The 25,492-nt window shown below is 36.6% G+C and overlaps 1 protein-coding gene across 2 annotated transcripts in view; it reads left to right on the top strand.

The window, feature by feature from the left end:
- TEX11 (testis expressed 11) overlaps nucleotides 1-25,492 on the top strand; it is a 279,061-nt gene that overhangs the window by 246,444 nt on the left and 7,125 nt on the right. For both annotated transcript variants that reach the window (XM_034649574.1, XM_034649575.1), the window contains exons 26-28: nucleotides 4,708-4,857; nucleotides 6,213-6,321; nucleotides 7,232-7,352. In XM_034649574.1, coding sequence (XP_034505465.1) covers nucleotides 4,708-4,857; nucleotides 6,213-6,321; nucleotides 7,232-7,352 — 380 coding nt within the window. The remainder of the gene's footprint in view (nucleotides 1-4,707; nucleotides 4,858-6,212; nucleotides 6,322-7,231; nucleotides 7,353-25,492) is intronic.

The raw sequence follows: 25,492 nt of genomic DNA, 5'->3' as shown, positions 1-25,492 counted from the left end.
TCTTATGGTCAAATAATATTCCATTGTATGGATTTACCACATTTTAAAAATCCGTTCATCAGTTGTTTTCATCTTTTGGCTATTATGAATAATGCTGCTGTAGACATTTGTGTATAAGTTTTTGTGTGGACATATGTTTTCATTTCTCTTGGGTAGACCTAGGTCATATGGTAACTGTATTTTAATCATTTGAGGAGCTGCAGGACTGTTTTCCAAAGTGGCTGCACCATTTTATATTGTTGTTAGTAGTATTCGAGACTTCTGATTTCCCCACCTCCATGCTGATACTTGTATTATCTTTTTCTTTCTAGCCATTCTAGTGAGCACAGGATGATGTCCCGTTGCAGTTTTGATTTCCTGATCAATGACTTTCTGGACAATGAATGATGTTGAGCATCTTTTCATATGTTTATCAGCCATTTGTTTATCTTCTTTGGAGAAATGTGTGTTCAGACTCTTTGCCCAATTTTTAATTGGGTTATTTGTCTTTTTATTACTAAGTCATAAGTCCTTTACATATTTTAGATACAAGTCCCTGATCAGATTTATGACTTGAAAATATTTTCTCCCATTCTGTGGGTTGTCTTTTCCCTTTCTTGATAGTGTCTTTTGAAGCACAAAGTTTTTTAACTTTGATGAAGTACAATGTATTTTCCTTTTGTTGCTTGTGCTTTTGGTATCATATGTAAGAATCAACTGCCAAATTCAGAGTTATGAATGTTTATTCCTATGTTTTCTTCTGAGAAGTTTTATACTTTTAGCTCTTATATCTAGGTCTTTGATCCATTTTGAGTGAATTTTTGTATGTGGTATGAGGTAAGAGTCCAACTTCATTCTTTTCCATGTGGCTATCCAATTGTTTCAGAACCATTTATTTTTTAAAAAAATAGTCTTTCCACATTGGTTGGTCTTTGCCTCCTTGTGGAAAATTAGTTGGTCATAGACACATCGTTTTATTTCTGGATTGTCAATTCTAACATATTGATAGGCATGTCCATCCTTATGCCAGTACCATACTGTCTTAATTATCATTGCTTTGTAGTAAGTTTTGAAGTCAGGAAGTGTTAGTCCTCCAAATTTGTTCTTTTTTCAAGATCATTTTAGCTATTCTGGGTTCCTTGAATTTCCATATGAATTTTAGGATCAGCCTGACAATTTCTGGAAAAAGAAAAAAGCCAGCTGGGATTCCGATAGGGATTGTGTTGAATCTGTAGATCATTTTTGGGAGTATTGCCATCTTAATAAAGTTAAGTCTTTTAATCTATGAACATGGAATATTTTTCCATTTATTTACATCTTTAATTTCTTTCAGTGATGTTTTATAATTGTCATTGTACAAGTCCTGCACATCTTTTAATTTATTCCTAAGTATTTTATTGTCATAACTGTGATACCAAAACCCAAAGACATCACAAATAAAGAAAACTGCAGACAATCTGTCAGGACTATAAACTCAAGAATTCCCCAAAAAATACTTAGTGAGCTGAATTCAACAACACAGAAAATAAAAGGAATTGAAAAAGGTACACTATACAAACACTAAGAAGAAGAAAGTTGGAATGGCTATATTAATATCAAGCAAAAAACAGTTTAGAACAAGGAACATTACTAAGGATAAAAAGGAATATAATGAAAAAGTGATCAATTAAACATGACAACATAACTATCCTAAATATGTAATGTACTTAACAACAGAGCTTCAAAATACCTGAACCAAAAACTGATATAAATGAAAGTTGGAATTGACAAATCCATAACTACAGTTGGAGACTTCAATACCCATCTCTCAGTAATCAATAGAATAAGTCAACAGATACTCAATAAGGATGTGGAAGACATGAACAACACTCTCAACCAACTTGATCTAATTGATATTTATAGAATACTCTATCCTACAGTAGCAGAATACACATTTCTGTTTTCAAATGCACACTGAACATTCATCACGATAGGCCACATTTTGAACCATAAAACAAACTTCAAAAAAAAAAGTAAAAATATTGAAATCATACCAAGTACTTTCTCTGACCATAGTGGAATTAAATTATAAAACTATAGTACAGAGCCATCTGTAAAATCTCCAAATATTTGGATATTAAACAACACACTTTTCAACAATCTAATGGGTCCAAGAGCAAGTCACAAAAGGAAATCAGGAATAGTTTGAGTGGAATGAAAATGAAAACACACATATAAAATTGAGAGGATACAACTAAAGCAGTGTTCAGACAAAAATTTATTGAATTAGATAAAGATCTCAAATAATCTAAGCCTTCACCCTAAGAAACTAGAAAAAATTAGCAAATTAAACCCAATCAAGCAGAACAAAAGAAATAAGAGCCAAAATCAATATAATTTAAAACAGGGGTGCCTGGCTGGCTCAGTTGCTCAGTGTGCAACTCTTTATCTTGGGGTTGTGAGTTTGAGCCCCACATCGGGTGTAGAGGTACTTAAAGATAAAAATAAATTAAAAACAAAATAAATTAAAAATAATGAAATCAAAAGCTGTATTGTTATTGTTGTTTTGAGATCAGTGCAATTGAGAAACCTCTACCCAGGCAGATAGACACCAATTATCAATGTCAGGAATGAAAATAGAGACATCACTACAGATCCTGCAGACATTTAAAAAGATGATAAGGAACTATTGTAATCGGCTTTATGCCTATGACTTTGACAGCTTAGATGAGATGGACAAATTCCTTGAAAGTCAAAAACTAACAAAGCTCCTTCAAGAAGAAATAGAGAATTTGAATAGTCCTATACCCATTGAATTTGTAGTTTAAAATTTGTAACAGAAAACGCCAGTAGGGAATTCTATCAAATATTTAAAGACATAATAACAGCTTTATACAGACCCTTCCAGAAAGAAGAGGGCATACGTCCCAGCTCATTTTATGAGATCATTTTTACCCTGATACCAATAGCAGACAAAATATGAGAAAAGAAAGCTATGGACCAATATTCCTCATGAAAATAGCTGCAGAATTCCTTAACGAAATATTAGCAAGTTAAACTTAGTAAAATTTGAAAAGGATAAGAGACCATAATCAAGTGAGGTCTAGCCTAGGTTCAACATTATAGTCTCAATTAATTTACCATATCAACAGATGAAGTGAAAAGATTGAACATCCGTTTATGATTTTAAAAAACTCTGAGCAAATTAAGAATAGTAAGGAAGTTTCTCAACCTGATAAAGGGCATCTACAAAAATAAAACTACAGCTAATATCATTTTTAATGATGAAAGACTGAATGCTTTCCCTCTAAGAGCAAGAACAAGTCAAGTATGTCTATTCTCACTCCTGTTCAACATCATCCTAAAAGTCCTAGTCAGTGCAATGAGCCAAACAAAAGAATGGAAAAAAGACATAGAGTGAAAAAGAAGAAATAAAACCACCCCTATTTGCAGATGAAATGATTGTCTGTATAGGAAATCCCAAAGAATCTACAGAAAAGTTACTGTAATTAATAAATGAATTTAGCAAGTTATAGGATACAAGGCCAAATATTCAAAAATTGATTATATTTCTGTGTACTAGCAACAACATTCAAGAACAGGCAATAACAATCAACAGTGATAGAAATCAAAATAGTTGTTAACTCTGCTAAGGTGACTTGGAAAGGAGCACAAGTGTTGGATGTTTGTTCTATATTATGATCTGGGTAGTGGTTACAGTGGTTAATGGGTTTTATTCAGTTTATTGTATGTATGTTATACCTCAGAACTTTTTTAAGGGTACCTGGTTAAGCATCTGCGTTCAGCTCAGGTCATGATCCCAGGGTACTGGGATCGAGCCCTGCATCAGGCTCCCTGTTCAGTGGGGAGTCTGCTTCTCCCTCTCCCTCTGCCACTCCCCCCAGCTTGTGCTCTCTCTTACTTACTCTCCATCTCTCAGATAAATAAATAAAATCTTTAAAAAACAAAAAAAAAGGGGCGCCTGGGTGGCACAGCGGTTAAGCATCTGCCTTCGGCTCAGGGCGTGATCCCGGCATTATGGGATCGAGCCCCACATCAGGCTCCTCCGCTATGAGCCTGCTTCTTCCTCTCCCACTCCCCCTGCTTGTGTTCCCTCTCTCACTGGCTGTCTCTATCTCTGTCGAATAAATAAATAAAATCTTTAAAAAAAAACTTTTTAAAAAAGTTCAGTCTAACCAGGATGAATGAAAACCATCACATTGTGTGGTATATGCCACCTGATACAAGTTTCTGCTCATGGTGATACCCAAGAAATATTGCTGACTGACTAAATGAAATAATTTGGAAACTCTCTTTTACTTTGCTTAAAACCACAGTTAGTTTATACAGCACTGTATCTTTTGGTTAACACAGTCATTAAAGTGAGGCAGATAAACATTGGATTTGGATTAGATAGTAGCAGGACTTTTTCAGGCTATTTAGGAACATCATGGCAATAATTTCAGGAAATGTAGGCAATACTACTGAAAGCATTATAGGGTGCTCAAAGTGTTGGTGAATTTATAATGTGTTTAATGATTTAAATTTATAATGTATTTAATGATTTAAAATGTAAAATTGTATCTAATGATTTAAAAATGTAAAAAATCTATATACAGAAGCTAGGACAACCTTCACATTGTAGATAGAATGAATTTTCTTCAACAGAAAAATCTCCCCAGAAGAGAGATTAGAGTAGAATAATAAAATATAATCACAGAGAATGTTGCATTTTTGCCTCCCTCTTAGGGGACTTCTCAAGTGATCCATGTGAGACACTGCTTCTGCTGTATGAATTTGAAGTTAAAGCCAAAATGAATGATCCGTTACTTGACAGCTTCCTGGAATCAGTGTGGGAACTGCCTCATTTGGAAAGTAAAACATTTGAAACAATTGCATGTAAGTGCTATATTTATGTTTTTGGAAGACTGTTACCCATTTAGATTGTACTACTTTTTGTTCTTCTATCTGTTCTTCATTCTTTACCTTCAGGTGGGATATAATGTTTCCTCCAAGCGCTTTGTTTCTCTTTCTCTAATAGCATTCGTGAACTGTCATGTATTATAATCATTAATGCATCTATCTTTTTCTTTATATTTCTTGTATTTGTTGTGCTTAGAAACCGAAGTAAAGTGCTTTACTCATAATAGGTGTGCCTATTCTAGGTGTGGAATCGAATTATATAACTACACAGTAGGGGGAGCTTGAACTTCGGAAAGTCAGTTTTACTCAGCTAGGTAGAAATGACAGTCAACTGCTTCACTAACCAAAGGTGATGCAATCTTAGCAACTTATTAAAGTGTACAAAGAAGGGCGCCTGGCTGGCTCAGTCAGTAGAATGCGTGACTCTTGATCTCGGGCTTATAGGTTCGAGCCCCACATTGGGTATAGAGATTACTTAAAAATAAAATCTTTTTAAAAAAATAAAGTATACAAATAAATACTGGTAATATTTTTTAACACAGTTACCACTCTCAAATTTCTGGCTGGGCTGTAAGTAAATAGTATTTGGGGTCCTGGAAACTGTATGGAGATATGCTATAGGAAATGGCCTAATTATTTTCCCTTTTTTTCTCTCTTACCCTCCTTGGTAGCCTGTGTGTGGTTAATAAAGATATTAGGTAGCCCCAAGTGCACAAAGGTCACCTTTACCTTTCCTTATCTCACAAGACAAAATTCCTAGAGACATGGAACAAGTGGTCCATACTTCACGGACATGTGATGGTGACCACTTCTTGTATAATGGATCTCCAATTACAGAGGCCTGGTAAATGCATTTGGAAGTTTTAGGGTTTTTTATCTCTGACACTCTCTCTCATGTCAAGGTTTTCCTGTTTTTAGTATCAGACCAAAACAGTATATTGTAGTATAAATCTGTTTTTGATTATTGCCCTTTTACTGATCTGATTTTTGTTTCCACCTTTGTGTGCCCCTCTTTGACTCTGGCTCATAAGATTATTGCTTTACCTTTATGGCTATGTGCAAGGTCACAGAAACAGTAGGTTCTCTATTGATGTTTGCTGAAGAGAAGATGACCCCGGTGACCCTACCACGTTACACTGCCCAGAATCTATAAGCTATCTCTGAAAGCCACCATGGACTCCTCATTGCATAAAATTCGTTTTTAGGTTTTTTTGTCTTTTGGTTTGTTTGTAATCTGTTGCAGGCAAGTTTCATTAGAGAGAGCAAGTTGCAGCCTGGGAGGAAAACTGATAGATAAGGTGCTCACAGCCTTTTTTCTTTCCTTCCTATAGCATTAGCAGTGGAAATGCCTGCACACTATCCTTCCATTGCTCTGAAAGCCTTGAAAAGGGCTTTATTGCTCTACAAAAAGAAAGAATCCATTGATGTTTTGAGATACAGGTTAGTAAATGTAACTTAACACTGAATCTAGGCTTTTTGATAGCCAAAAGAACTGTGGTCAGTGCCCTGTAAGTCATCAGTCATACTCAGCTGGTCCGACTTAAAAGATGAACAGGGCACTGCTATAACTCCTGAACTAAAAAGCCCTCAAAACAGCTCCATATGTAGAGTTGTAGTATAGACCAAGAATTCATTAGCTATGTCAAGGAGTCTGGATTTCCCAAAAGAGGGGGAAAAAGGGGGCACAGTTGCTTCTTTGTGTGAGACTATATATATGATAAAATTACTAAGTACCTTTCAGAGATTAATATAACAGCCATCAATGTATCCACCACCCAGATTTAACTAATGTTAACATTTTGCGGTATTTGCCCCAGATGTTTTTTCTAAGCACTTTTCTTTAAGGACCAGTAAGTGGTGTGCATCATAATACAAAATATTATTTATTAGAGATTTTTGTTTTCTATGCCTAGACATGGGGGAAATGATGTTGTGTGATTTTTCTATGGAAAACTTTTTTACAGTCTTTCTTTTCGGAGAGACAGTTCTCCTGGAATTATTCCCAGTTTAAATCCCAATTCCCTTGCCCATTTGGGGATGTAACTAGATGTTTTAAAGTGCCTATAGATTGAACCAGCTCATAAAATATAATAAACAGCTACAACTCCTTAGTGCAGGAAACTAAAAAAAGGTGAAAGACAACCATAGGCATAATAAAAAGAAGGATTGGTCAGCCCCTTTTATAGCTTCAAAAATCTGTCTTCTGAGGTTGGAGGCCAGATAAAAATGAGGGAAGAACAGAAGTGTTTTGAAGCTCGTAGTCTGGGATGAGATCCAGATTTTACTTATCTTAGCCTTGAAGCCAGTGATTTATTTCCTTATGGGATGAGTTTTCTCTTTTTGATTTCAGCAATTGTATGCACAACTTGATTAACCTCTTAGTGCCAGATGGGGTGCCAAGTACAGAACTCTGTCCCCTGGAAGAAGTTTGGGGTTATTTTGAAGATGCTCTGAACATTATTATCCATACCGTAAGTCAACCAGTGATATTAAGCTATTCTTTAAATTTAGAACTGTCTTCTGTGTTAGAAATTACATAGAAGAGTGCTTTCTGATGTGAGTTTTAGGGTAAATAAATTCATATTACAGTATACTTGCACACTATAAAATTTCCCTGGGTTTATGAAATGTAAATGGTTAAAAGTAGAAAATTTTATGCTATGGATTAAATGAAAATAGCAGTACCACCTGGAATTTTAAATTATTTTGTGCTTTCAAAACCTGGTAGAATTGTTACTTCCCTTGTGATCATACTAACCCTTTGAAAAACCTTGTTGTTATTCCTTCCATTCCTCCAAGGCAAGTAATAGAGTAGAAAGAACACTGAGGGCCTGTATTTTTGTCCCTCCTTTGCTGATTTTTTTTCTTTTCAGCACCAGTTTATTCAGTGATTTTTAAATTAGCTTTATTGAGGTGTAATTTACATACCACGAAATGCAGCTTTTGTATGCATACCATTTGGTGATTTTAGTAAATTTATAGAGTTAATGCGGCTGTCACCATGATCCAGTTTTAGAATATTTCCATTACCCCAAAGTTTCCTCTCACCTATTTGCAGTCAATCCCTGTTCCCACCTTAAGGCCCAGGCAACCACAGATCTGCTTTCTATCTCTGTCGATTTTCTCTTTCTGGATACTTCATATGAATGAAACCATGCGGCGTGTGATCTCTCGTGTCTGGCTTCTTTCAATTTAGCATAATATTTTTGAGGCTCATCCGTGTAGCATATATCGGTATTTTAATCCCTCCTATATTATTATATTCTACTTAATGGATATATCACATTTTCTTTATCCACTCACTAGTTGGTATACATTTGAGATGGTTTTACTTTTTAGCTATTATGAATAATACTGCCATGACATTTGTATATAAGTCTTTGTGTGGGCATATGTTTTCAGTTCCCTTGAATATATGAATTTCTGGGTCATATGGTAACTTTATGTTTAGCTTTCTGAGGAGCTACAATCTGTTTTTCCAAAGTGGTTGCACTATTTTACATCCCTACCAATGGTGTATGAGGGTTCTAATTTTTCCACATCCTCATCGACACTTACTATTATTGTCTATCTTTTTCGTTCCAGTCATTTTAGTGAGTACGTAGTGGTAGCTCATTGTGGTTTTGATTTGTATTTTCTTGATGGCTAATGGTGTTGATAATTTTTTTATGTGTTTATTGACTATTTGTATGCCTTCTTTGGGAAAATGTCTGTTCGATTATTTTCCCATTTTAAAAATTGGGTTCTTGTTGAGTTGTAAGATTTATTTATATATTCTAGGTATGAATCATTTATCAGATATACGCTTTGTAAATATTTTCTCCCAATCTCTGGCTTGTCTTTTCATTTTCTTAATGACATAACTTGAAAAGCAAAAGTTCTAAGTTTTGATGAAGTCTAATTTATCAATTTTTTCTTTTATGGTTCTTGTTTTGGTGATGGTAAGAAATCTTTGCATGTCTCAGATTTAGAAAGATTTTCTCCAGTGTTTTCTTGTAGAAGTTTTTATACTTTTATCACTTACATATAGGTTTATGATCCATTTTTAATTGTCTTATTTATGGTGTAAGGTAGAGTCTCTTATTTGTTTGTTTTTCCACATGGATATCCCTCCTGTGCTATTTGACTTCGGTTTTCTCATTTGTAAAATGGAAATAATATCTGCTCTGACTCCCACACCAAGGTTTTAAGGATCAATTAAAATAATAATATGTGCTGCAAACTTTAACAGCTCGTACACGTGTAAAGGCGGTATTGTTATTATAAGGGAGCTATAAAATATTAAGGTTAAACAGCTTGCTTAAAGTCTCACGGAAAGTCATTACTTGAGTCCATGGTAATAACTGAGGATCCTGACTCTGCTTTGGGCTCAGTTGCCTCTTCATATAAAAATCTGTGCAAACCACAGCAGATGGTGGAATAGTATAGCAGGGTGACAACCTGGTACAAACCAGCATCAACTTCAAAAACCTAGAATTCTCCTGGAGCTATGTAATTATGACCTGTGTGAATTTAAGTTTTAAAAAAACGTTAGCATTGAACATTTTGGATATATATATTTTTTTTTACTTTCTTTTGGAAAGAAGAGAAAATTCTATTTCTAAGCCATGAGCCTCATCTGGACCTTCAGATGTGTTTGCCATAGTAACTAATACAAACTAAAATTAAATTGTACTGTAAATCCAAATTGATCCATTTCCATAGTCTCTATATAAGGCCTAAACTACTCTGAGCAATTTTCGTTGCTACTTTTATTCTGTCTATTACTGTTCCATCTCCCTGGCTCTTGGGTTTCCTGCTAGAGAGCTCAGTGTTTTTCTAATTTTTTGACAAGTCTCACATCCATTATTGCTCATCCCCTGAAACCTGGTGGGATAGTTCACTTTCTTATGCAGAGATTAATTTAATAATCCTGTTGGCTTCTTATATAATACATGTTGCTTTTTCCTGTTTGATTGAATGTGTTAGGGATCTCCTTTGTTTTAAATGCTTGGGAGAAAATTCTGCCCTCATTTGACTTTTGTAATGACCAGTCACTCATTCATTATTTATTGAGCAGATAACCTTTATCAAGTGCCTTCACACTGTGGCAAAATGGCTGTTGCACAAATATGAAACGTCGTGTCTCACAGCATCACGCTTTACATTTTACAAAGCATTCTTACATACGTTATTTCAAACGATCCCTACCCCCGCCCCCAGCACTTCTGTGAAATAGAGAGTGCTGTATTACTAACCTTGACAAATCCTTACAAATGAGGAGATTTTTAAGTTTCAGAAAAGTCATGTTACCCCGTCGGTGGTATAGTAGTGAGCATAGCTGCTTTCCAAAAAAGTCAAGTTACCAATTAGCCTAAGTTCATATAGGGCTAATGAATGAGAGTCAGAACTAGAACTCAGGTCATCTGACCTCACTTCCAGGGCTCTTTCCACCAGAACACACATCTTCTTTACCTGCTCTTGCTAGGATTCAGTTCGAAGGAGAGGCTCAACTTGGTATTCAGAAGCTACTGCCAGTGCAAAAGCAGGAAGGAAGGCTTATATGCTTAAACAGGCAAGCCTATATATAGGTTCATATTCCAGATTATTTGTAAGAGAAAATGGATTGCTCTGATTTTTCTTAATTAAAATTGTATTTTGAAATAACAATAGATTCACATGCAGTTGTAAGAAATAATACAAGAGATCTTATATATGCTTTACCCAGTTTCCGCCAGTGGTAACATCTTATAAAATAATATCACAACCAGGATGTTGACATTATTACAGTCAAGACACAGAACTTTTCTATCACAAGGAAACCTCATGTTGCCCTTCCATAGTTCCCACCTGCTTCTTTCCGGCCCCAGCCCCTCCTTAATCCCTGGCAACCACTAATCTATCATCAATTTCTATAATTTTGTCATTTCTATAAGGTTCTATAAATTGAAACATACAGTGTCTAATTTTTGAGATTGGAATAATATAGTATATAACCTTTTGAGGTTGGCTTTTTTTCAGTCAGCAGAATTCCCTGGAGATTCATCAAGTTGCAGGTTGTTGCATGTATCAGTATGTCATTGTTTTTATTGCTAAGTAGTATTCCATGGTGTGGATGAACTGGTACCTGGGTTCACTTAACCAGTCACCTGTTGAAGGACATCTGAGTTGTTTCTAGTTTGAGGCTATGACAAATACAGCTGCTGCAAACATTTGTGTACAGGTTTTTGTGTGAACACGAGTCTTCATTTCTCTGGGATAGTACCTAAGAAGGCAATCGCTGGCTCATATGGTAATTGCATGTTTAGATTTTTAAAGAAACTGCCAAACTGTTTTCCAGAGTGTCCGTAACATTTTACATTCGTGCCAGAAATATGTGAATAATCCAGAATCTCCACATCCTTGTCAGTATTTGGTGTTGTCACTATTGTTTTATTTTAGCCATTCTGATAGGTGTGTCACAGTATCTTACTGTGATTTTAATTTGCATTTCCCTAACAGGTAATGCTGCTGACCATCTTTTCATGTGCTTATTTGCTGTCTGTATATCCTCTCTGGTGAAACATCTGTTCGTGTCTTTTGTCCATTTTGTAATTGGATCGTTTGGCCTGTTTACTGTTCAGTTTTGAGAGTTCTTTATAGTGTAGATACTAGTCAGATGCATGGTTTGAAAATATTTTCTCCCAGTCGCAGTTTGTCTCTCATCAGCTTACCAAGGTCTTTCATGGAACAGAAGTTTTTAATTTGTCCATTTCATCAACTTCATCTCACTGATCCTACTTTTGGTGTCAAGTCCATTGTAGAACTCCTGCCTTCACTACATCCCAAAGATTTTCCCCTGTTCCCTTGGGGTTTTTTTAATCCTTTTTTTTTATAGCTTTCTGTTTTACTTAAGTTTATGATACATTTTAATTTTTGTACGAGGTATGAGATTTAGGTTACAGTTCGTTTTGCTTATGCATATCTATTGTTCTAGCACCATTTTCTTGAAAAGGCTGTCTTTCCTCCATTCAATTGCTTTTGTACTTTTGACAGAAATCAGTTGGGCATATTCATGTGAGTCTGTTGCTGGGTTCTCTGTTCTGTTCTCTATGTGTCTATCCCTCTGCCAATATCACAGAGTCCTGATTACTGTAACTATATAAGTCTTAAAATCAGGTAGAGTGATTCCACCCACTTTATTCTTTTGCAAAATTATTTTAGATGTTCTAATTCCTTTGCCTTCACATATTTATTTTAGAATAATCTTGTCTATGTCTACAAATATTTTGGGGGGATTTTGATAGCAATTGGTGGTGAACAGTATTCGTTTCCTAGGACTGCCAAAACAAATTACCACAAACTGCTTATAACAGAAACTTTTTCTCTCACAGTTCTGGAAGCTAGAAGTCTGAAATCAAGGTGTCGGCAAGGCTGCACTCTCTGTGAAGTCTCTAGGCGGAGGATCCTTCCTTGTCTCTTCCTAGCTTCTTGTGGTTGCCGACAACGTTCGGCATTCCTTGGCTTATAGATTCATCGCTGCGGTTTCTGTCTCTGTCATCACATGGAATTCTTCTTATGTGTCTCTTGTTTTTCTTCTCTCTTGTTATCAGGACACCAGCCCATTATTGGGTTAAGGGTCCGTCCTACTCCGGTGTGATCTTATTTTAACATAATTACATCTGCAATGACCCTGTTTCCAAATATGGTCACATTCTGAGGTTCCAGGAAGAACATGAATTTTGAGGGACACTATCCAACCCAGTGCAGTATATATCAAGAATTGACATCTTTAGTTATATCTCAATTGAAAAAGAATTGACATCTTTATTATATTGAATCTTCCAATCCATGAACAGAGTTATGTGTCTTTATTTAGATTTCTTTTATCTCTTTCATTAGCATTATGTACTTTTCAACATACAAATCCCGTACAGGTTTTGTTAGATTTATACCTAAGTATTTCACTTCTGTTTTTGAGTGATTGTAAATGATGTCCATGTGTTAATTTCTAATATAGTCGACTCTTGAACACCGTAAGTTAGGGGTGCCAGCCATCACACAGTCAAAAATCTATGTATAACTTTTGACGCCTCAAAAACTTAACTATTAATAGCCTACTGTTGATGGGAAGGCTTACCAATAACATAGTCAGTTAACACATATTTTATATGTTATATGTATTATACACTGTATTCTTACAATAAAGGGAGCTAGAGAAACAAAAATGTTATTAAGAGAATCATAAGGAAGAGAAAATACATTTATAATATTGTACTGAATATATCCAAAAAAATCTGTATAAGTGTACCTGCACAGTTCAAACCCATGTTGTTTAAGGGTCAGCTGTATAAAGAAATAAAGTAGGTTTTATGTGTTTGTCTTGAATCCTGCAACCTTGCTGACCATATTCATTTTTGGAATTTTGGGGGGAAAGATTCCTTAGGATTTCCTATGTAAACAATCGTGTTATCTGCAGATAGGGACAGGTTTTTTGTTGTTGTTGTTGATTTGTTGTTTGTTTTGTTTTAGGGTCTGTCTCTTCTTTTTTTTATTGAAGTATAATTAACAGTGTTATATTCGTTTCAGGTGTACACTATAACAATTCATTAATTCTATGCATTACTCAGTGCTCATCAAGATAAATGTACTCTTAATCCCCCTTCTCAAATAGGGGCAGTTTTATTTCTTCTTTTCCACTATATATGCTTTCTCTTTCCTTTTCTTGCCTTATTGTACCGGTTAGAACTTTCAGCACTATGTTAAGAGTGGTGAGAGTGGGTATTCTTGCCTTGTTCACTATCGGGGGAAAGCATTCAGTCTTTCACCATTAAGTATAATGTTAGCTGTAGGTTTTTGTAGAGTCTCTTTATCAAGTTGAAGAAGCTCCCTAACCCCATTTTCCCCCTTGATTCTATCATGAATGAGTGTTGAATTTTGTCACATGCTTTTCCTGCATCAGTTGGTATAATCATATGACCTTTCTTCTGTGTAATATAGTGAATTACATTGACCCATTTTAAATGTTGAACCAGCCTTGCATCCTTGGAATAAACCCCACATGGTCATGGTGTATAATTCTTTTTGTATGTTGGTTAATTCTATTTGCTAGTGTTTTTGTTAAAGATTTTTCATCTATGTTCGTGAGAGATACTGGCCTGTAGTTTCCTTTTTGTATACTGTCTTTGCCTGCTTTTGGTATCAGGGTAATACTAACTTATAAAATTAATTGGGATATGTTCCCTTCTCTTCCATATTTTTGGAAAAGATTGTCTAGATTTTATGTTAATACTTTTCTAATGTTTGATAGAATTCTCCAGTGAAACTATCCGGCCTGGATATTTTTCTCAAATGTTGTTAAATTACAAATTCACTTTCCTAAATAGTTATAGAGCTGTTCAAATTATCTGTTTTCTATTGGGTGAGTTGTGGTCAGTTGTGTTTTTCAATGAAGTGACCCATTTCATCTTATTTGTCAAATTTTTGTGTATAGAGTTTTTTATATTATTCCCTTATTCTTTTGATGTGTGCAGGGTCTGTTAGTGATATCCACTATTTCATTACTGATATTGATCGTTTGTCTTCCTTTGTTTTCTGTGTCATTCTTGCTAGAAATTAGTAAATTTTATCCATCTTCTCAAAGAAGCAGCTCCTCCATTGATTTTCTCTGTTGTCTTTGTGTTTCCAGTCTTGTTGATTTCTGCTCTAATCTTTATTATTTACTTTGTTCTGCTTACTTTACATTTAGTTTGCTCTTTCTTGGCTCCTGAGATGGGAACTTAGATTGTTAATTTGAGACTTTTTCTCCTTTTCTAATGTATGCATTTTAGGGCTGTAAATTTCCCTGTCAGTGCTGCTTTATCTGTGCCTACAAATTTTGCTATGTTGTATTTTCACTTTCAGTTATCTCATTATATTATTTTATTTATCCCAAGACTTCCTCTTCAACTCATGAATTACTTAGAAGTGTGTTGTTTAGTTTCTAAGTGTTTACAGATTTTCCTATTATTGTTCTGTTATTGGATTCTAGTATTATTCCATTGTGGTCAGAGAACACAGCTTGTATGATTTCAGTTATTTAAATTTTTTGTGATTTATTTTATGGACTAGGATATGATCTATCTTAGTATATATTCCACAGACACTTTGAAAAGAATTGTATCCTGTTCTCATTAGGAGGATTGTTCCATAATTGTTGATTAGATCCCACTGGTTGATGGTGTTGCCAAGTTCTTATATATCTGCTGATTTTCAGGCTAGTTGTTCTGTTACTGTTTGAACAGGCCTGTTGAAGTCTCTAACTGTAACCGGAATTATTTAGCTCTCCTTTCACTCCTCTTGGTTTATCCTTTGCATATTTTGTGACTCTGTTTTTGGAATCATTCACATTTATGATTGCTATGTCTTCTTTGTAGAATGACCTTTTTATTAGCATATATCATCTTTCTGTTTATCTGGTGATTTTCTTTGCTCTCGAGTCTACAATCACTAATATTAATTTGCCACTCCTGCTATCTTTTGATTAATGTTTACACGATATACCTGTTTCCATCTTTTGCCTTTCATCCTGCCTGTAATTATATATTTGAAGTGAATTTCTTGTAGACAGCATATAGACAGCACATTTTTTTTGGTCCACTTTGCTGATGTGTCTTTTAATCAGTATATTTAGATCGCTAATCTGTTTGAGAGTAAGTCTGCCACTTCATTTTTTTGTTTTGTTTGTTTTGCTCTGTTTTTCATTTCTTTTTTCCCTTTCCTGCCTTCCTGTGGATTGCTCGAACATTTTTTAGAATTCCATTTTCCTTCATCTGTAGTGTTATTAACTGTATTTCTTTGTATAGCTTTTTTTTTTAGTGGTTGCTTTAGCTATTACAGAATGCGGGTTTGTGTGTGTGTGTGTGTGTGTGTGTGTGTGTGTAAAACTTATTACTGTCTACTGCTGTCATCATGTTACCAGTTCAAATGAAGTATAGAAACCTTACCTCTTGGGGCGCCTGGGTGGCTCAGTTGGTTAAGCATCTGCCTTTAGCTTAGGTCATGATCCTGATCAGGATCCTGGGATCGAGCCCTGTGTCGGGCTCCCTGCTGAGTGGGGACTGTGCTTCTCCCTCTGCCCTCCCTGCTGTTCGTGCATGCTCTCTCTCACGCTGTGTCTCTCTCTCTCTCTCTCAAATAAATCAATAAAATCTTTAAATAGAAACCTTACTTCTCTTTACCTTCCCCCACTTATAATTGTCCTAAATTTTCCTGTATATACATTTAGAACCACAGCAGTGTTACGATTTTCACTTCAACCTTCAACCATAATTTAGAAGGAAAGCTTATTGTATTTACCTATATATAAAAGTACAGGTTTACCATTTTCTTTTTTCCTTGTCGATGTTGCAAGATTCCTTTCTTATCATTTCTTTTCTGTTTGGAGAGCTTCCTTTAGCCTTTTTTTTAAGTAGGCTCCATGCCCAACGTGGTGCTTGAACTCATGTCCCTGAGATTGAGAGTCACATGCTCTACTGACTGAGCCAGCCAGGCGCCCTGCCTTTAGCCATTTTTTTAGAGAAGATCTGTTGATGATAAATTCTCATAGTTTCTCTTTATCTGATAATGTCTCTATCTCTCTGTCATTCCTAAAATATGTTTTTGTTGGTTATAGGATTCCAGGTTGATGATCCTTTTCTTTCAGTACTTCAAAAATATTGTGTCACTTCTCTCAGGTCTCCAGGGCTTCTGATGAGAAATCAGCTCATGTTTAACTTGTTTTCTCCCTGTAAATAAAGTGTTGTTTTTCTTTGGCTACCTTCAATATTTTTTTTTGTCTTTAGTTTCAGAAGTTGGACTATGATACCTCTTGGGTGGATTTCTTTGAGTTTATATTGTTTGGGATCCACTCAGCTTTGTGAATCTGTAGGCTTATGTCATTTGCCAAATTTGGTAAGTTTTCACACATAATTTCTTCGAGTACTTTTTCAGCCCCACCCTCTTTGTCCTGTCTTTCCAGGACTCTGATGACAGGAAGGTTAAAGCCAGTCCTTGGTGGCTTTATTCTCTTATTATTTGTCTATTTCCCTCTGTTGTTCAGATTGAGTAATTTCTGTTGTTCTTTGAGATCACTGATCTTTCCTCTGCCTCCTCCGTTCTTCTGTTGGACCTATTCATGGAAGGTTTTTTTTTTCTTTTTAAAAAATTTGTTAGTTGTTTATCAAGAGAAACTACTCCATAACCCAGTATTCATGTTTCATAGTTCAGGAACACAGATCAGTGAAAAACTTCAATGGAACTCAACCCAAAGAAATTCTTTACATTCCAAAATCACTTTGCACTCTGAAAGATACCACCTATCTTCATCTCCTCAAAATCTCTCATGGAATCATAATTTCTGTAGAAATCTGCATATGCCTTCTTTCTTGATTCCACCATAGTAAGCTTAAAGAAAGCTGCAAGCCCCAGGGATACAGCAAATGCCCTCACAATATGAAATCACAGACATTTGGCCAGAAGGCCTCACATCTGAGGTTTTGTCAAAGCACTGAAAGTCATGGCAGTTATTCTCCTCAACACCAGCCCCAAACCCAGTGTCTTTCCTAACTGGTACTCATGGAGGTTTTTATTTCAGCTGTTATTGTGTTTCGGTTCTAAAATTTCCATATGTTATTCTTTATATCTTCTGTTTTTTTGCTGAGACTTTCTATTTTTTCCTTTGAAGTATGTATATTATGGAAGCATTTTTATGATGGTAACTTTATTTTTTTAAGTGTTTATTTAAATCCCAGTTAGTTAACATACAGTGTAATATTAGTTTCAGGTGTGCAGTATAGCAGTTCAGCACTTCAGTACAGCACCTGGTGCTCGTCACAAGTGCCCTCCTTAATCCCCATTAGCTATGTAACCCATCCCCTTACCCACCTCCCCTCAGTAACCAGCAGTTTGTTCTCTGTAGTTAAGAGTCTGTTTCCTGGTTTGCCTCTCTCTTTTTCCCCCCTTATGTTGATCTGTTTTGTTTCTTAAATTCCACATATGAGTGAAATCATATGGTACTTGTCTTTCTCTGACTGATTTATTTCATTTAGCATAGTACTCTCTAGTTCCATCCACATTGTTGCAAATGGCAAGATTTCATTCTTTTTGATGGCCGAGTAATATTCTATTGTGTGTGTGTAGTGTGTATATGTATGTCTATATGTCTGTATGTATATATATATCTATATATATAGATATACACATACCACCTCTTCTTTATCCATTCATCAGTCGACATTTGGGCTCTTTCCATAATTTGGCTATTGTAGATAATGTAGCTATAGACATCAGTGTGCATGTATCCCTTCAAATTAGTATTTTGTATTCTTTGGGTAAATACCTAGTAGTAGAACTGCTGGATCATAGGGTAGTTCTATTTTTAACTTTTTGAGGAAACTCCATACTGTTTTCCAGAGTGGCCGCACCAGTTTGCATTCCCACCAACAGTGCACAAAGGTTCCCCTTTCTCCATATTCTCACCAACACCTGTTGTTTCTTGTGTTGTTGATTTTAGCCATTCTCACAGGTGTGAGGTGATATCTCATTGTAGTTTTGATTTGTGTTTCCCTGATGATGAGTGATGTTGAGCATCTTTTCATGTGTCTGTTGCCCATCCGTATGTCTTTGGAAAAATGTCTCTTCCTGTCTTCTCATTTTTTAATTGGATTATTTGTGCTTTGGGTGTTGGATTTTACAAGTTCTTTATATATTTTGGATACTGTTTACCAGATATGTCATATGCAGATATCTTCTCCCATTCCATAGGTTGCCTTTTAATTTTGTTGATTGCTTCCTTCACTGTGCTATGATGGTTACTTTAAAATCTTTGTCAGGTGTTGTAACATTTCTGTCGTCTTGGTGTCGGCATCAATTGATTGTCTTTTTCATTCAGTTTGAGTTCTTCCTAGTTCTTGGTATGATGAGTAATTTCTTATTGAAACCTGGACATTTTCTATTATGTTTATGAGACTCTGAATCTCATTAGAACCTCCTGTTTTAGCTGGATTTCCCCGACACAGCTATGCCAGGGAAGAGAGTTTGACCTTATTACTTCCAGGTGGAAATAGATGCTCAGGTTCCCCACTTGGCCTCCACTGATACTCAAGGGGGAAGGTTCCTTGTTACTGCTGGGGGGAGATGGTGCCCCAGATGGTCTCCACTAACACCGTGGTGTGGGTGGCCTCATTATCTGCTGTGTGGTGGTTAAAATCCTACCTCTTCACAAGTGTTTGCAGACTTCGTTCCCCCTTCTCTGGGGGTGGAAGTCTAGGTTCCACTGATACTTCAGGGGGTAGGAAAATGCCTCATTACCGGCCATTGTGTCTGAAAGTCTTGTCTCCCTATCTGGCATTCTCTGCTACCATGCAGGCAGTGGTTGGGATGCCTCCTTACCCCCTCACAAGGATAGAAATTTAGGCTCCTCACTTGGCTTTTGCTGGAGTGGGTGGGGCTGGGACCACAGTTTTTTCTGGGATGTTCAGCTGTAATAGAATAGTTAATGTCTAAAGGCTTCCTGTCTCGCATTGCTGCCGTTTTCCTGGTACCTTGTCTAGAGAAAACAGACTTTTTGCGGGGCTTTTGTTTGTCTGTGCCTGTTGGCATCTCTAGCACCAACTCTGAGATAATATGAAGCAATTGAAAACCCAGGGAACTTACCAGTGTATCATTCCTTGGCCCCAAGGTCCCTAGCCAGTCTTTCTTCTTCCCCCTACCTTTCGGAGTCTTCTTATATTTGTTTTATGAATTATGACTTTTTGGAGTCTTCTTACGGTTTTTTTATGAATAATGTCTAGGGTTTTAGTTGTACTTAGTAGAAGGAATAGGAATAAGTACATCTACTCCATCTCATAGAAGTGGAAGTTCCTTGGATCATTTTATGATCATACAGAAACATAGTTAAAGGGGGAAATCCCTACACCTAAATAAAAGGGACAAACCCAATCTCACAGCTGACATCTGAGTCACAAAGTCACAAAGGCATGTTGCATAACGGGCAAGAAGCCCAGAAGAAAGCAGCCTCTTTCCTTTTACAAAGGAAGCTAAGATGATTCAAACTACTGAGCTATACTTTCTAGGAGTTTGCTCCTCAGAATATAGTCCATGGACCAATAGCATCAGCATCTGTGGAGAGCTTGTGAGAAGTGTAGAATCTCAGGCCCCATCCCAGACCCACTGAATCAGAATCTGCATTTTAACAATATCCCCAAGTGACTTGTACACGCTGTAAAGTTTGAGAAACACTGCTTACCCATTTGTCAATATTCTCTTTCTTTTCACGTTCAGTATTGACAGAATTACTCCTTCTGCCAATCTTATAATAGCTTATAAACAAGACTTAGGATCTAAAGGAAATGAAAGGTAAAGCTTCATTCATTGACTGGTAGAATTTATTTATTTTTTTTAAAGATTTTATTTATTTATTTGACAGAGATAGAGACAGCCAGTGAGAGAGGGAACACAAGCAGGGGGAGTGGGAGAGGAAGAAGCAGGCCCACAGCGGAGGAGCCTGATGTGGGGCTCGATCCCATAATGCCGGGATCATGCCCTGAGCCGAAGGCAGACGCTTAACCACTGTGCCACCCAGGCACCCCTGACTGATAGAATTTAGAACTGAAATGAATGATCTTTAAGGTTAATCTATTTCACTTTTATTATTTTGTAAACTGAGGCCTTGAAAGATTAAATATCTTACGCAAGCTCATGCGGCTGTGTAACAGCAAAGCTGAGAATTGAACCTGGTGCACTTTCTTCATAGCACAATGGTCCTGGGGTTTTCCTTCATCTACATCTTTCTACTTCCAAGCTTCACTCTTCTTCCAAGCTTCACATCTCCCTGTAGCTGGAATTGAGGTTAATGCCAATATATCTTCCATCCAGGTTAGGTATCACATCTCTTCTGGATTTCTACAGTTTGTTTCCTAAGTGGTCTCTAACTCTTTCTTCTCTTCTCCAGTTCTACCTCTTTATCCCTATTAAATATATCTCCCTAAAACACAAACTTCGTTACATCACTCCTTTTTCCCCAAGTCTCCTTCCCCCCCAAATCTCTAATAGCTCTGTGTTTTCTAAATCCTTGCCCTCACTCTCAAAGTTATCTATAACTTCATCCAATCCCCCCAGAAAAGATAATGTTTCCCCCACAGACTTGTAGGCAATATTCTTCTTATTATCAATCTTCACCTCTTCTCCATTCTTCTTCTTAGAACAAAGCAGGATCTTCCCTCAAGACAGCATGTCTCTCACTAATTGTTTTTGTGGAGGGCTGATCTTCTCCCATTCCCTTTTTCTCACCGGAAGAAGGAACTCAATTACCTGTGTCCTTGCTTCCTCTTATCACTTTGTGCTTTTTACACACCATCTTCCTGCTGCTTTTCTTCACGTAAAATCTGTGTCTTCTGTCGCTTCATTATCAGTATTGTCATGAACTAGTGCTTTCTGAGCCCAGTTTTTCCTTCCTTGGTTAACTTCAGTTTATTATCCTAAGTGACTTTGGTGTCCATGTCATCAATTCATTTACTTCATGGGGTGGGGGTGGGGGGTTGTTTATCGTGGTTTTTTTTTCACTTCACAGGTTTTTGCTCTTCTTTAGCTACTGTCTATACCCCATATAACCTCCATTTCCAAGATTGTCAACTCAGAGTTTTTCTAGTTACTGTAATCTCTTACTTCCCCACACCTATTCTTTGCTCTCACTTGGACTTCAAATAACTCAGCTCTTCCCATTCTCTTATAGTCCAATCCAACCACATTTCTTTTCTCCTCTTTTCTCCTTCTTTCTTCTTTCTTTTTTTTCTTTTATTTTCTTTTCTCTTCTTTTTTTGGTCATGCCTGCTGTTTTTTTTCCCTAGCCTAGTGACCCACCACCATCAGTTCTTCTGATATTAATCAGCAGAATCACTAGAGATAAGCACAGAGTGCTGGGTGTTGTGTAAGACTGGTGAATCACAGACCTGTACCCCTGAGGCAAATAATACATTATATGTTAATTATGAAAAAAATCAATTCTAAAAAAGAAGAGAAAAGCACAGAACTGTCCAATACGGGTTCATGTTAAACTTTAAATGGGTTCTTATCCCTGCTCAGAAATCCTTTCATTCCTGTCAAGTTTTTTGCAAACTCAAGTAAAATGGCTGCTTCAAGCCTTTTCTGCTCTCATAAAAAGCCTTTCGTACTTTGATAAAAACTTCGAACTACTTCATGATGACCCCAGTAGTTGGTCTCATCATATCTTTTTAATTGAGAAGATTAAGGACATTAAGTGTGAGTTCCCCCATTGGCCCATGTCTCAACCATAGCGTTCTGCCGTTGTACTTATTTAGTCATCTTAACCTTTTTCTCAAAAAAAAAAGATATTCCCACAGTCTTACACCGTCAGTTTAATCTTCCTATACCTTCTGAAGCACCTTACCAGTTAGTTCTCCATTAATTTTCAGTCTCTTTCTACAGATCTTCCCTTTCTGCTCTAAAAATGTCATAGGTCTCCAACAAATGGAATATATACCATGTTCCTGGATGGGAAGGCTTAATAGGACTCAGTTTCCCTAAATTCAATAAAAATAAAAATCTCAGTAGGATTTTTTTTTCTTTTTGAAGACTTTATTTATTTGTCAGAGGGAGAGAGAACACAAGCAGGGGGAGCGGTGGGCAGAGGGAGAAGCAGGTTCCCCACTGAGCAAGGAGCCCAATGCTGGACTCAATCCCAGGACCCCAGGATCATGACCTGAGCCAAAGGCAGTCGCTTACCTGACTGAGCCACCCAGGTGTCCCTTGATAGGATTTCTTAATAGGATTTTTTGAATGAAATGTGATGATGCTAAAATTCTTCCTCTGAAGAAAATAAGCCAAGGGAAGATTTGTCTGATCAAATATAAAAACTATAGTGTATTATTAATTATTATGATATTAGTTTAAGCAAAAACACAAATAATAATAGAAGAGGATAGAGCCCAGAAAAAGAACGACATATCTATGAGAATTTAGTATGCAATGAAGGAAGTATGTCAGATCACTGAGAGAAAGATGGTCTATTTAAGAAATGACATAAGGACAATTTAAAAAGTAAAGTTAAATCCTTACCTTTAAACTGAGAGGCAGTATAACACAGTTGTTGAACACAGACTTTGGAGCCAGTCTGCCCATTTAAAATCTGGCTACACCATTTATTAGCTGTATGACCTTGGTCATATCACCTGACTCTCTGTGCCTCTGTCTCCTCATCTGTAAAATAAAGATAATAATAGTACCTACTTTACAGTGTTATTAGTAATATTAAATAATTAATATATGTAAAGTACTTAGAGAGCTGTCTAGCACATAATAAGTAGTATATAAGTGGTAAGTATTCATGCTGTTTTTTACCTCATACAATGCACCAAAAATAGACCAAAAGAAAGAATATCCAGATGGATTAAAGAACTAAACATGAGAGGTGCCTGGGTGGCTCTGTCAGTTAGGCCACTGACTCTCGGTTTCGGCTCAGGTCATGATCTCAAGGTCCTGGGATGGAGCCCTAGGTCGGGCTCTGCGCTCAGTGGGGAGTCTGCTTGAGGATTTGCTCTCTGCCCTTCCCCCAGCTCATGCTCTCTCCCTCCCTCCCTTCCTCTCAAATCAATAAATAAATCTTAAAAAAAATAACTATCGGGCACCTGGGTGACTCAGTCACTTAGGCATCTGACTTTTGATTTTGGCTCAGGTCGTGGTGTCAGAGTCATGGGATCGAGCCCCACATCTGCTTGGGATGCTCTCTCTCCCTCTCCCTCAGCCCCTTCCCCCATTCACACACACACACACACTCTCTCTCTAAAATGAATAAATAAATCTTGAAAAACTAAAATAAATTAAAAAACTAAACATAAAATCAAAGCTATAAAGGTATTAGGAGAAAATATAGGAAAATAGTTTTTTAAATTATGGGATGGAGAAGACCCATCCAAAAGCTGATACAGGAAAAAAAAATAGATTCAGTTATTTTTAAATTTTTTAAAAGGTTTTATTTATTTATTTGACACAGAGAGAGAGACAAATAGAGCAACACAAGCAGGGGGAGCAGCAGAGGGAGAGGGAGAAGCAGGCTCCCCGCTGAGCAGGGAGCCCAACATGGGGCTCAGTCCCAGGACCCTGGGATCATGACCCGAGATGAAGACACACTTAACCGACTGAGCCACCCAGGTGCCCCTCAGTTACAGAAATTAATGACCCAAGATACCACAGAAAGCTTTAAAATAAGCCACAGACTTGGATAAAATATTTGTAGCATTTTTATTTTTATTTATTTTTTTATTTGGGTTGACACACAACGTTACAATAGTTTCAGGTGTACAACTTAGGTATTTGACAAGTTTGTACATTATGCTGGGTTAAGTACAAGTGTCGCTCCCATCTGTCCCGTTACATCGCTGTTACAGTACCACTGACTGTGATCCTTATGCTGTGCCTTTGATTCCTGTGACTTGTCCATTCCATAACTGGAAGCCTGGATCTCTTTCTCCCCTTCATCCATTTTGCCCAACCACCACCTGTCTCCCATTTGGCAACCATCAGTTAGTTCTCTGTATTTATAAGTCTGATTCTGCTTTTTGTTTGTTTATTCATTTGTTGTTTGGGTTTTTTTTTTTAGGTTCCACTTACAAGTATAATCATATAGTATTTGTCTTTCTCAGTCTGACTTATTTCACTTAGGATAATACCTTCCAGGTCCATCCATCCATGTTGTCTCAAGTGGCACAAGCACATCCTTTTTTATGGCTGTGTAATATTCCTCTGTGTGTGTGTGTGTGTGTGTGTGTGTGTGTGTGTGTACATGTGTACGCACCACACTTTCCTTATCCATTTGTCTGTCAAGTTGTTCCCATATCTTTCCTATAATGTTGCAGTAAACATATGGGGGCATATATCTTTTTGAATTAGTGTTTTTGTTTTCTTTGGGTAAATACCCTTGTGGACTTGTTGGATCATATGGTATTTGTATTTTTAACTTTTTGAGGGACCTCCGTACTGTTTTCCACAGTGATTGCATCAGTTTGCATTCCCACCAACAATGCATGAGGGTTCCTTTTTCTCCACATCTTCACCAACACTTGTTATTTCTTGTCATTTTGATTTTAGCCATTCTAAGTGGTATAAGGTGATATCTCATTGTGCTTTTGATGTGCATTTCCCTGATGATCAGTGATGTTGAACAACTTTTCATGTGTCTACTGGCCATCTGGATGTCTTCTTTGGAGAAATGTCTACTCAGGTCCTCTGTCCATTTCTTAAATTGTTTTTTGGGAGTTGAGTTGTATACATTTTTTATATATTTTGGATATTAACACCTTATCAAATGTATCATTTGCAAATATCTTCTCCTATTCATCAGGTTGTCTTTTTATTTTGTTGATGGTTTCCTTTGCTGTGCAAAAGCTTTTTATTTAAATACAGTCCCAATAGTTTATTTTTGCTTTTGTTTCCCTGGCCTTAGGAAACATCTAGAAAAATGTTGCTATGGCTGATGTCAGAGAAAGTACTGCCTGCGTTCTCATCTAGGATTTTCATGGTTTCAGTTCTCACATTTAGGTCTTTCATCCATTTTGAGTTTGTTTTTGTGTATGGTGTTAGAAAGTGGTCCAGTTTCATTCTTTTACATGTGGCTGTCTGG

The sequence above is a fragment of the Ailuropoda melanoleuca genome, chromosome X, assembly GCF_002007445.2.
Source record: "Ailuropoda melanoleuca isolate Jingjing chromosome X, ASM200744v2, whole genome shotgun sequence".
NCBI classification, from domain to species: Eukaryota; Metazoa; Chordata; class Mammalia; order Carnivora; family Ursidae; genus Ailuropoda; species Ailuropoda melanoleuca.
This window is presented reverse-complemented; position numbering and strand designations above follow the sequence as displayed.